Here is a 14114-nt window from a genome sequence, read left to right as displayed (position 1 = left end):
ACTCCAAGCTCAAGACGTGCAACATCGAATGAATCTGGATAGCCATGGCGTCGTTGTTATGTGGTCACGGTGTTGGACTTTGAAGTGGGAGACCTGGGTTCAAATTTCCCTCGTGACCCCTTTTTTCCACAAAATTGTGAACTGTACGTCCGGTCATTGACGCGGCATTCAGATTCGGTGCATTCAGATTTGTGTCTGGATCATGGTGTAACTTCCGTATGCGACAGCGAGGTGTAAGGAAGGGGCCTCCAGATGTACGTTCCCCCTATTTGTTGTATACAAGTACCTCACCTTACGACTCCTGCATTTCGTTTGGAAGTTTTGCCTCTGGAGTTCCTTTGTTGTAACATATTTCACACTCGTTTATACGTTGTTTTCATTTCTGTAAGAGGTCTATGCACCATCTCGCCTGCTCTCATGATTCATCACATTTACTTGCGACGGGTAATATGTTCATATTCTATCAGACAAGTCAATGACCGGACGTAAAGTTCATAATTTTGTGAAAAAAAAGAGGGCAGGAGTGAGATTTGAACTGAGATCTTCAGCTTTGCAGCCCAATACCGTGACCACACAACCACGACGCCGTCGTTCTTGCGAAACGCTCGATGTTGCACATGTTGAGCTTGGACCGTTCACTGTTTTCATTTTCCTTTTTTCACATTTCATTAGAACTTCTTCCTGGTTTCATGCTTTATCTGTGTTCAATTTTTGACGGGCTATTAAGATGAACATCAACAAAAGCAAAACTAGGATAATGGAATGTAGTCGAATTAAGTCGGGAGATGCTGAGGGAATTAGACTAGGAAATGAGACACTTAAAGTAGCAAAGGAGTTTTGCTATTTGGGGAGAAAAATAACTGATGATGGTCTAAATAGAGAGTATACAAAATGTAGACTGGCAATGGCAAGGAAAGCGTTTTTGAAGAAGAGAAATTTGTTAACATCGAGTATAGATTTAAGTGTCCGGAAGTCGTTTCTGAAAGTATTTGTATGGAGTGTAGCCAGGTGTGGAAGTGAAACATGGACGATAAATACTTTAGACAAGAAGAGAATAGAAGTTTTCGAAATGTGGTGCTACAGAAGAATGCTGAAGATTATATGGGTAGATCACATAACTAATGAGGAGGTATTGAATAGAATTGGGGAGAAGAGGAGTTTGCGGCACAACTTGACTAGAAGAAGGGATCGGTTGGTAGGACATGTTCTGAGGCATCAAGGGATCACCAATTTAGTATTGGAGGGCAGCGTGGAGGGTAAAAATCGTAGAGGGAGACCAAGAGATGAATACACTAAGCAGATTCAGAAGGATGTAGGTTGCAGTAGGTTCTAGGAGATGAAGCTTGCACAGGATAGAGTAGCATGGAGAGTTGCATCAAACCAGTCTCAGGACTGAAGACCACCAACAACAACAACATCTACTGACCATTTTACCACTAAATAAGGGAAGGGGTGGAGGAACACGGGGGGGGGGGGGGGGGGGTGCCATGTGCATGCGCAGTTTACTTTGTCAAAAGGGGAGAAAGAAACGAAATTAAACTTCTCGGGTTGTGACGGTATGTGATGTTGTTTCAGTGACGACAAAATCGAGAAAAATTTATAAAGAACTTGGCTGTATTAGTCCACTTATCAGTATGACTTTGTACCACCTCTGCTCTGGATGCTTGTTCTGACTCCGTTGGGAAGGGTTTCATAAGGCAGTTAGTTGTATCTTTCACTGAGGCAACCTGGCTCATAGATGTTGTAATCTGGTTCGTTATATCGTGGCTACTGGCAGTGGGACACAGTTGACATCCGAGCTGATCACACAGTTGTTCTATTAGATATAGATATTTTGCTCACTACGGGAGTACCTCAACATCACAGAGGGAGTTCGTAGAGACACGTGTTGTGTGTAAACAAGCACTGTCCTGTTGGAGAATGACACCACGATGCTGTTGCTTGAGAGGTGACATGTGAGGTGAAAGGATGTCAGTGACGTACCGTTGTGTCGGTAGCGTCACCTCAGTCACTACCGGTCATGACCTGAAGTCATATCCGATGGGTCTCCACATGATGACGTAAGGAGTATGCCTCTCCAAAACATTGGAAGGAGGGGGCTCTCCCCAGATCGCTGCCATACTCACCGAATATGGTCATCCGCGGTAATGCAGAATCGATATTCATAGCTGGACACAGTGCGACCCCTTTCATCGACTGTCCATGCTTTATGGTCACTACACAACTCCAAACACAGCCGTTTCTACTGTGGTGTTGACGGCAGTTTACCCCTGGGGCGGTAATTCCTTGGTCTATCCGCCTCTAATCTCCGACCTACGGTGCGGGATAGCAGGGAGCTCACTACTTGTTTTTTGATGACAGACGCAGATGTGAAGAGAGTACGATGTGCTTGATGCGCAATTCAGCTATCATCCCTGGTGGTCAGACGGGATCCACCGATACTTGACGACGAGTATGCCTGCCCATGCAGTCCAACGTCGGGCCACTGTCACAAGCTAATACGAGTACGCGGCGTCTCGCTGATGGTTTTGTGTGTGTGTGTGTGTGTGTGTGTGTGTGTGTGTGTACATGTACACGAAGCTATATTCGCATCTGACCATGTCTTCTGGGTATTCAGGATTTTTGTCAGGCAGTGTAGTTCATTAAATGGCAGTACAGAACAGTATCGAATGGGTTCAGCAAGATCAACATGATCGTCTGTTTTTACGGCGCTCTGTATGTATGAAATCTGTCTGCTGTTGGGTACAATGAAAACCGTGGAGATTTTGCTGCCGCGCCAGTTGCCTACCAATGAGTGCACGTTGTGGCAGCGGTGTGACAGTCTTGTTGGAAGCCTTACCACTGGCAGTAGCGGCTTTAACGGAAGTGTGTGTGCTTTGGGTATGCGCTACGACGGTGCCTTTGAGGGGGCGTGGCGGGGGCGGATGCGATATAAGCGCTGAGCTCGCCTGTCGCACGCACAGTGATCCGACTCTGCCGACGAGTCTGGCGGCATGTCGTCTCCCAGGGTGAGTGAATGCGGCGCGTGTGGCTTTTGCGTGTTCAGTTCCAGTCTGGGATGCGCTGCGAGCGGTGTCTAGTGTTACTAGCTGACGACTGTACGCCTACAGTGGGAAGACTCGTACTTCCCACTCCATGCTTTATATTTGACGTTTTGTCATAGATGTGCACAGTGGATTTGTCATGAGTTTCTTCTGCCTTGTGAGACAAACAGACGGAGAAGGCCCGTCGTATCTAATGATTGACGTTTTTTCCGGGTGATGTTGCAGCATTCAGAAAGAGTGTCTAAATCTAGGCTGGATTAACGCTCAGTTTCCTTCTGTTCTTAATCGAAATTTTCTTTTCCACTGAAATGTGTTTTGCTCCGTGACGATGTAATGCGTTCCGTTGTTGCATTGTGTGTTACTAACCAGTTGAAACTTCATTACTTAGTGGTTAAATAAGACTCAACAGTTGTCAGATAATTGTTAAATTCAGCGTAATATCCGCCGAAAGCTGCTATATCAATATTTTATTTTCATTTCCGACTAGTTTCAGTCGTGGATTATTGTCAGGTAGACATAGAACATAAATATGGCTTGGAAGGGCAGTTCTCTGACATCAAAGATACTAGCAAGGTATGAGAGTCGCCCTTATTGAACGTCATTCCTCTTCAAATACATCAGTTTTTATTGCTGCTTGTGTGACTTCAACGTCTTACCATGCTGTATTTCAATACTATGTCGACCTGACGACAATCAATGATTAATCCCTTTATCCTGAGTGTTGCGAATTCGCATCATACTAATGCTGCGCTAATAACTGGAAGCTGAACTGTTTCAGAATGCCAGTGCCGGAAGATGCTGAATCTTTTCTTGGAGCTATAAACGCTTTTGACTAATAATGCAATTTCCTGGGTGTTTCGGCTAGTTATAAAGCACAACGGTTTTTGATTTTGGTTTGAACATTCACTCCCAAAACATTTTAGAGCTTTGGACTACTGGGCCAAAAAAGTATTTCAGTTACAATATTTCTACTGTTTACAAACAGGATTTGCTTTTTAGATGGGAAAAAGGTGCGTAAGGTCTGCTTTGAAGATCGGAAATTATTTTCGGAAATTGGGCTGAGTAAAGTAATGCAAGCAACAAATCGTGTGTTTTAAAATTTTCGCGGTGAATTGAACGTTCAAACAAATTTCGGGCTTACAGCCGGTTGTCGTCTAACTCATCGCACGTCATTTCGACTGGGTACCTGCCTATCATCTTCAGGTGAGCCATCGAATACTCGCCTGAAGATGACTGGCAGGTGCCCAGTCGAAATGTCGTGCGATGAGTTAGACGACGACCGGATGCAAGCCCAAAATTTGTTCGAACAAGCAACCAATTTTCGCCTTTGTCTTCCTGTCGAATAATTTAATAATTACTTGAAGAAAAAAATACGTTTCTTGGTTCGTGTGATGGGTAATTGACCGACTCAGCCAATGGGAGACCAACGGTAAAACATGGATGCTGTACCACGTTGCAGCTTGGTATTTTTCGTAATACCAAATCTTTGTCAGTGAGAGAAGCGATATTTCCAAGGACAAATTGTGGATTTTGTTTCCATAGTCTAACATTTAGCCACTGAGATTAATACCTAAGAAAAATTCGAGATAATTAGCTAACGCAATGTAAAAGGTGCTCCAAAACATCGACCGCAATGATCGCGACAGCTGAATTACGAGTTATCGTACATATTACGGAGCCTCTCAAATCCATTGAGCAGGTCAGAGAAACGACATGATACTGTGCTTTTATTAGTGTATTAAATGATTTAGGTTAAACTTGATTACAGGAAGAATGACATTATAACTATGTTTTTACACTTTTTTTTACACTAGTCAAGGCCCTACCGCTATACTTAACAAGTAAAGTAATAACATCGAATAGATTTCGTGCGTCTTTTTCTCGTGTTAATGACGTGTCTTAGAATCAGTGTAAATTTATACACACCTGTAACTACATAATCCCAACATCTTTGTTCGCAACTAATAACTTAGAGAGCTTACAATTTGTGTACTCTTCCATGACACAGAGAAAGTTAGAGTACAAACGTGTTTGTGAGACTGAGAGTAAAATAAATTACTCTTTGGTGAAATTTCGTGCTGAGATGTAATAACAACGACGACTTTATAGAGTAAGCGGAACAGCGAGACCTCGAAACATGTTTGTGAAATCAAGTAGCCGTACGTGCTTGCAGCATTTATAGAGTACGTCGCTTACGTCGATCGTAGATTTGGAGAATACAGCATAATCGCTCGGCAACTTTGACAACGAAACGAATGAGAAAATTTGACAAGTTAAGTAACTATTATATCTTTTCTGTCACATCAAATCAAAAGGGGACGAAACGTAAAGTTAGTATAAAGTATCTGTTTGAAAGGGCTGTGTTATGTCTGTAACTAGAAATGTACTGCTATCGAACATTAATAAAAGGAATTGGTGCAGGGCTTCTTACAGCATTCTATCAGTCCAAATAATGAATTCTTTGGAGAAACTTCTCCTTCCTCAGAAATGACGTTACGTTGCAATTCAAATCTTTCCCAGTAAGTTCGTATCTAGTACTTTATAGACCCTAATGGACACTCTAGACGGGCGATTGCCTCCCATATCCTTCCCCGAATCCAAGCTTGTGCTCCGTCTGTAACGATTTCTTCGTCGACGGGACGTTAAACCCTGATCTTTCTATCTCCTTCCAACACATTGTTGGATGGTGATGCGAACTTCGTTCTTCAGAAAATATAAAGTAGAATCTTTAGCACGGTGACGCTTCACTAGGTAGTAATTCTGTGGACCTTCTGTAATCCGGTACACTGTACGTCGTTTGCAGATTAGTTGTAGCTTCTCTCGACATGCACATCCTGTCTTATACTCCCGATATTAACTTTTCATTTCACCGTACTGCACCGGCAATACTTGAGCATGCATATGCCCTATCATGTGAAAGTTGTACATTGAATCTAATCTGACGTACTTAGACCTCAGTAATTCAGTAGTTTCCTTTTCACTCTATTGATACGTTATTTTTCAAATATTGTCCACGTAGCTGTCATCAGAAAAAAAAGTTGCCTTTGAATATCACGGAGTCTGAATGGGGAACAGAAATCTACTTCATCCATTAAAGAGTCTAATCTATCAATAATGTGTCACACTCTCTTTTTTGCTCTGTTGAACGGAATTTTTTGTAGTGGAAACGATTAATGCCTAAAGTGTGCTTCTAATTGTGTAATGATTATGTTAGCGCTTCTCGTGGCGAAGATATTTGGTACACTGAAGGCTAATATCACCTTACCGTCCTCGAATCTCTTGAGAATTTATGGGAGTTGTAAATGTGTGGCGAAGCTGACTTCACAAGCACGTGCAGTTACACAGTTCGTGTCTCCGAGAAGCTTCGTAATTTGTCAGAACATTCTTACCCGTTGTCACCAAACAATAGATTTGTCACTTAAATTAAAACCCCCCGAAATATTTACCTGTTGAAGTTGGCGCTGTGTGTGAGATTCAGCATTCAAATGCGGAAGTAGGAGGATGGTTCGGATTAGCTTCCGGGCGTTCTGTTTCAGGGTTTCCGAAGCTTCATTAGAAATGAATTTTGCGATCCTTTCATCGAAGACAACGCAGCTGCTTTCCTTACCTATCCCAAATCATCTGAGATATTAATCCATATCTTATGACCTCGAAGACAATGCGACGTAAAAGGCTAGCTTTCCTTCTATAATTCCGACTACACAATCCCTCAGACACTGATGTCCCTGGCCGAATATTTTTGTGTGGGGTACTGTGAAACGCTGAAGCGCCCACACTGGTGGTGACTAGCGCGTCCGGTAAGCCAGGAGCCTCTGCCAGTGATTTTCCTGTGGAGCGCACTTTATCCCCGGCCTGTCAGCGTGTTTGTACTGACGCCAGCCGTCACCCACAATGTAATCGCACAGTGTTTGTCTGCACCGGGCTCTTTCGGTGCGAGCAGTGCCCACGCACACTTCCAGAGCTGTTTCTCCAGCAGATCTCCCTCGCTGATGAGGTCCCAAACGATTAATCTCGATGATAATCAGACAACTCGATGCTGCTTTGAATGCTAGCACGTGTACTACCCCGTATTAAGCATGGTAATGTGCTTTATTTGTGATGCTTCAAAAATATTCAAATGTGTTTGAAATCTTATGGGACTTAACTTCTAAGGTCATCAATCCCTAAGCTTACACACTACTTAACCTTAATTAACCTAAGTACACACACACACACACACACACACACACACACACACACATGCCCGAGGGAGGACTCGAACCTCCGCCGGAACCAGCCGCACAGTCCACGACTGGAGCGCCCCTGACCGCTCGGCTAAACCCGCGCGGCTGTGATATTTCCATATTTTTGACCCGCTCCCTGTAACTCTTGTCAGAGGAATACAGTACTGCTAAGTACATCACGTACAGACATAAATTATGCTTAGTATGCAAGGGTGGAGAGGGAAAGGGAGAGAGAACTTGCGAAACCACCTCGTACGAATGTTAGATGAATATTGCTCGCCATTACGTTACTCCAAACGGACAGCACTGGCACAATAAATACAGGATATCCAAAGAAAAGCGGCACATTTCGTCACAGTTTCTGTAGTAGGCGTCACGAAGATGCTCATCCATCTCAAGTATCAGACGTTACAACAGAGATGTTGTGTATCGCACTGCCCATTACTGTTAAAATTTCGAGAGCGTAAGTTCCTAGTATAGTCAACTAACAGACTGCTTCCTCCGAAGTATATATCACGAAATGAACATGAATCTAAAACTACAGAATCAACCAACAGAATCGCTCTTCCAGCGCACTATTCGCTTTCGGGAATGGTATGTAAAATATGACAGTAAAGGACCTGGAAGAGCAGCTGAACGGAATGGACCGTGTCTTGAAAGGAGGATATACGATGATCATCAACAAAAGCAAAACGAGAATAATGGAATGTAGTCGAATTAAATCGGTCGATGCTGCGGGAATTAGATTAGGAAATGAGACGCTTAAAGTAGTAAATGTGTGTTGCTATTTGGGGAGCAAAATCACTGATGATTATCGAAGTAGAGAGGATATAAAATGTAGACTGGCAATGGCAAGAAAAGTGTTTCTAAGGAAGAGAAATTTGTTGACATCGAGTATTTATTTAAGTGTCAGAAAGTCATTTCTGAAAGTATTTGTATGGAGTGTGGCCATGTATGGAAGAGAAACGTGGACGATAAATAGTTTAGACAATAAGAGAATAGAAGCTTTCGACATGTGGTGCTACAGAAGAATGCTGAAGATTAGATGGGTAGACCACATAACTAATGAGGAGGTATTGCATAGAATTGGGGAGAAGAGGAGTTTGTGGCACAACTTGACTAGAAGAAGGGATCGGTTGGTAGGGCATATTCTGAGGCATCAAGAAGGGATCACCAATTTAGTATTGGAGGGCAGCGTGGAGGTTAAAAATCATAGAGGGATACCAAGAGAAGAATACACTACACAGATTCAGAAGGATGTAGGTTGCAGTAGGTACTGGGAGATGAAGAACCTTGCACAGGGTAGAGTAGCATGGAGTCCTGCATCAAACCAGTCTCTGGACTGAAGACAACAACAACAACAACAACATGTAAAGTATCTCCGTCACACACCAAATGATTGCTTGTGTAGAGAGAAAGGAAGAGGTTCAGTATTCCGCCGACGACGAAATCATTAGACACGGAGCACGAGGTCGAATTGGGAAGAAATCGGCTGCACCCTTCCAAAGCATTCAACCCAGCGTTTGTGTTAAGAGCTTTAGGGAATACGAATCCCGAGTCTCAGCATTAAAGCCACCTCACTTGGAGAGAGTGTGTGTGTGTGTGTGTGTGTGTGATTGTGTGTGTGTGTGTGTGTGTGTGTGTGTGTGTGTGTGTGTGTGTGTGTGTGTGTGAGAGAGAGAGAGAGAGAGAGAGAGAGAGAGAGAGAGAGAGAGAGAAGGGGGGGGGCTTTATGGTTTTCAAGAGACACTTACATGATACCACATTTCGTGCAAAATTATGCTAATTTCATGTAACGATGATGGAGGTGGATAGCAATAACGCTTCTTCTACATCTACATCCATACTCCGCAAGCCACCTGACCGTGTGTGGCGGAGGGTACCCTGAGTACCTCTATCGGTTCTCCCTTCTATTCCAGTCTCGTATTGTTCGAGGAAAGGAGGATTGTCGGTGTTCCCGAAACTTCAACAAAAGCCCGTACCGAGCTACTGAGCGTCTCTCCTGCAGAGTCTTCCACTGGAGTTTATCATCTCCGTAACTGTTCGCGATTACTAAATGATCCTGTAACGAAGCGCGCTGCTCTCCGTTGGATCTTCTCTATCTCTTCTACCAACCCTATCTGGTACGGATCCCACACTACTGAGCAGCATTCAAGCAGTGGGCGAACAAGCGTACTGTAAACTACTTCCTTTGTTTTCGGACTCCATTTCCTTAGGATTCTTCCAATGAATCTCAGTCTGGCATCTGATTTACCGACGATCAACTTTATATGATCATTCCATTTTAAATCACTCCTAATTCGTACTCCCAGATAATTTGTGGAATTAACTGCTTCCAGTAGCTGACCTGCTATATTGTAGCTAAATGGTAAGCGATCTTTCTTTCTATGTATTCGCAGCACATTACACTTGTCTACATTGAGATTCAATTGCCATTCCCTGCACCATGCGTTAATTCGCTGCAGATCCTCCTGCATTTCAGTACAATTTTCCATTGTTGCAACCTCTCGATACTCCATAGCATCATCTGCAAAAAGCCTCAGTGAACTTCCGATGTCATCCACAAGGTCATTTATGTATATTGTGAATAGCAACGGTCCTACGACACTCCCCTGCGGCACACCTGAAATCACTCTTACTTCGGAAGACTTCTCTTCATTGAGAATGACATGCTGCGTTCTGTTATCTACGAACTCTTCAATCCAATCACACAATTGGTCTGATAGTCCATATGCTCTTACTTTGTTCATTAAACGACTGTGGGGAACTGTATCGAACGCCTTGCGGAAGTCAAGAAACACGTTTCACACGACCGTCTTTTTCGAAACCCATGCTGATTCCTACAGAGTAGATTTCTAGTCTCCAGAAAAGTCATTATACTCTTCAAAGTAGGCCACGACGGCTCAATAACATTGGGACCTGATGATTGTGGTGGCCAGGGGAAATGTGACAATTCATCCCCATGCTCACAAAACCAGTCCTGGACGATGCGAGCTGTGAGAACAAGGACCCTATCGCTTTGGAATACGTCACCATTGGGTCACAACAATAGCACCATGGAATGGACCCGATCAGCCAAAATTATTCCGTAATTCTTGGCTGTAATGTGTCCTAGCAGAGTATCTGTGGGGCACATAGAATACCACGATGTTGCTACCCAGACTATCGCCGAACCCCCTCTACGTTTCACTCTTGGGACGTGAACTGGGCCAGAATTTCGAAACAGTGTGGAACAAGACTCACCCCACTTTCTTCCTTTGCTCCACAGTCCAGGCTTTGCGGGTTTGACACCACGTTTTCCTGTCATTTCCATTTGCATCACTGACAAGCGTTATGTAATTAAAGCTCGCCGTGCAATTCCCAGCTTATGGAGCTCCTTCGTTTATGGTGCTGACAGTGTCCGAGAGAGAGACATTCAGTTTTGCAGTTACAGCTGTCGTTCTCTTATTTTTCGTCGCAGTCCTATTTCATAACCGTCGGTCACGACTACTCAATACACTCTTTAGTCCGCTCTGCGACTTAACGTATGACATTTTTCCGCTTTCTGAATGTGAGACATAAATCATCGATCTGGTGCCACATTTAACACCAGACACTTTGTCTCCCTTGCTTACGGAAGCATCTACCATACGAGCGCCAACAATTTTCCCACTTCGAATTCACTTAATGCACTTGCAACTACACAGAACGCTCTTCTGACCACGACTGACATCTGAAAAGTATTGAGCACACTACACAGGTGCCGTTCGTCGTCAAATACAACATCGTAACCTGTCGGCTTCAATAGCATCTGCAATTATGTTGAAGCATGCAGTTCTCCGATGTTGTTTTTGCCCAACCCCTGTATATCTCACTCCAGCCTCGATACCGTCATTTTAATCTGCACTACTGGCCATTAAAATTGCTACACCACGAAGATGACGTGCTACAGACGCGAACTTTAACCGAAAGGAGGAAGATGCTGTGATATGCAAATGATTAACTTTGCAGAGCATTCGCACAAGGTTGGCGACGGTGTCGACACCTACAACGTGCTGACATGACGAAAGTCTCAACCGTTTTCTCATACACAAACAACAGTTGATCGGCGTTGCCTGGTGAAACGTTGTTGTGATGCCCCGTGTAAGGAGGAGAAATGCGTACCATCACGTTCCCGACTTTGATAAAGGTAGGATTGCAGCCGACCACGATTGCGGTTTATCGTATCGCGACACTGCTGCTCGCGTTGGTCGAGATCCAATGACTGTTAGCAGAATATGGAATCGGTGGGTTCAGGAGGGTAATACGGAACGCCGTGCTGGATCCCAACGGCCTCTTATCACTAGCAGTCGAGATGACAGGCATCTTATGCGCAAGGCTGTAACGGATCGTGCAGCCACGTCTCGATCCCTGAGTCAACAGATGGGGACGTTTGCAAGACAACCATCTGTACCAACAGTTCGACGACGTTTGCAGCAGCATGGACTATCAGCTCGGAGACCATGGCTGCGGTTACCCTAGACGCTGCATCACATACAGGAGCGCCGCGCCTGCGATGGTGTACTCAACGACGAACCTGGGCGCACTAATTGCAAAACGTCATTTTTTCGGATGAATCCACGTTCTGTTTACAGCATCATGATGGTCGCATCCGTGTTTGGCGACGTCGCGGTCAAAGCACATTGGAAGCGTGTATTCGTCGTCGCCATACTGGCTTATCACCCGGCGTGATGGTATGGGGTGTCATTGGTTACACGTCTCGGTCACCTCTTGTTCGCACTGACGGCACTGTGAACAGAGGATGTTACATTTCAGATGTGTTACGACCCGTGACTCTAACCTTCATTCGATCTCCGCGAAACACTACATTTAAGGAGGATAATGCACGACGTCATGCTGCAGGTCCTGTACGGGCCTTTCTTGATACAGAAAATGATCGACCGCTTCCCTGGCCAGCACATTCTCCAGATCGCTCACCAATTGAACACTTCTGGTCAATGGTGGCCGTGCAACTGGCTCGTCACAATACGCCAGTCACTACTCTTGATAAACTGTTGAAGCTGCATGGGCAGCTGTACCTCTACACGCCATCCAAGCTCTGTTTGACTCAATGCCCAGGCGTATCAAGGCCGTTATTACGGCCAAAGGTGGTTGTTCTGGGTACTGATTTCTCAGGATCTATGCACCCAAATTGCGTGAAAATGTAATCACCTGTCAGTTCTATTATAATATATTAGTCCAATGAATACCCGTTTATCATCTTCATTTCTTCTTGGAGTAGCAATTTTAATGACCAGTAGTGTATAATGAATAATTTGTGTAAAGTATTTATGTGCGAATCATGTACTCGTACATTTCTAATGAAGAAGAGCGCGATTCACATTTGTGTCCAGATACTCCAGCATTCTTGAGTAAGTCTTTCCGTCAGTATGGTCAAGTAGCTAGTAAAACGGTAAGTCTGAGCGAAAGCAGTTGCTCTTCAGTGCATACCATTATTTTTGGTCCTGATAACACAATATATATGGCCTGATTGGTAAGAGGGACAGGTGTGAGGACCGTGATTCATCTGTGGACAAAAGAACAAAGCGGCGATACACTGACCGTCGAACACAGCATTTGACCTCCTAGATAGTTTACTGAATTGCAGGGACTTCAACTTCCCTACTACTTGACCAGATATTCGTCTGTTTACACAGAACGATGTATAGGCTAAAGTAATGTGTGCTTTCTACGAACTGTTCGCTTTCTTCTCAGAACTAGCCCGTTGGTGGGGAACTCTGAACTGCGGTCGTGCCGATCTCAGTCTTTGTCGTTTCGTGCTGGTGAGCTCTCTGCAAATGGCTCATTTCCAGGAATCCGATTGCTCATAACTATTGAACAACGATGTTTCACAGCATCCGGAGAAACACTGCGTAGTACTGTATGTGGCGCGGCCAGTCACTGAACTCGTAAGTCTGGACGTTGGTTGTTTTTCGAATATCGCTGAAAGGCTTTAAGGGGCTCCGGAACGCCCTATACTTGCAATGTTAAAATAACGCTTATAAATTACGTCTTTCCTCACAAAGTATTTGAGGTAGGAAGTTGAACTTTTTACAGATTATTTATTGGAATATGGGCTACAACTTAACACAGGAATTTTACAAAATTTTAGTTCAGTTATCAAAGATGATTTTTTTTCAATTGTAATGAAAATTCACAACATTTTTTTGCAATTTTTATTTATATATTCAAAAATATACAGTTTTTTGGAAAAAGGCTGTGTTAAATTATGCAGAAGGTACTGTGTAACATTTACTGAAAGTTTGAAACAAATATGTTTGGAAGATCCTTAGAAAACATGTGATTAGTATGAGAAAATAAAAGTTTTGGGAATCGAGCGACAAAGATTGGATTAACTTTTTAGTGCATTCCAGGTCCATAGGATGGATTATCTTCATCCTCTGGAAACTCCTCCTCCAGCTTCCTCTTGTTTCTCCTCCTGTTTACTCTTGCTTGTATTTCTAGACTCTTTACAGCCCTGTCTGCAGCCCGAAGGCGTTCCTTGTCTAAAGCAAGCATCGCTCGTACCATGTTAGAACCTATCTTCATTCCCATATTTCTAAATACCTTGCACCTTACAATGTTGCCATCATTGAAAGTCGCAACAGCAACTTTACTTTTACTCATTATTATACTTCAACAAAACAGAGACTCAAGAAACAGAATTAATTACGAGTATTTTCGAGATAACGACAGAGTAAATAAACATGAAACAATCGACAATCACACCAGCGATATATATTGAACCATCACAGGTTAGCCACAACACATACTTTATCTCACATCACTAAAATGTACCTGATGAACACGGACGTTAATAATAACACCA

General features: G+C 43.7%; 1 protein-coding gene across 3 annotated transcripts in view; it reads left to right on the top strand.

The window, feature by feature from the left end:
- The window catches only part of LOC126094464 (solute carrier family 2, facilitated glucose transporter member 1-like), a 574417-nt gene that overhangs the window by 287328 nt on the left and 272975 nt on the right, over positions 1–14114 (top strand). Inside the window, exon 1 of one of the 3 annotated variants that reach the window (XM_049908851.1) lies at positions 2975–3008. The exons of the other annotated variants lie outside the window; for them this stretch is intronic. Coding sequence (XP_049764808.1) covers positions 2994–3008 — 15 coding nt within the window. The 5' untranslated portion in view covers positions 2975–2993. Of the gene's footprint in view, positions 1–2974; positions 3009–14114 lie in introns of those variants that run through there. 3 annotated transcript variants of the gene reach the window in all.

The sequence above is a fragment of the Schistocerca cancellata genome, chromosome 8, assembly GCF_023864275.1.
Source record: "Schistocerca cancellata isolate TAMUIC-IGC-003103 chromosome 8, iqSchCanc2.1, whole genome shotgun sequence".
In the NCBI taxonomy this organism is placed as follows: Eukaryota; Metazoa; Arthropoda; class Insecta; order Orthoptera; family Acrididae; genus Schistocerca; species Schistocerca cancellata.
The sequence above is the reverse complement of the archived record's forward strand: the minus strand, read 5'-3'. Positions and strand labels throughout refer to the sequence as shown.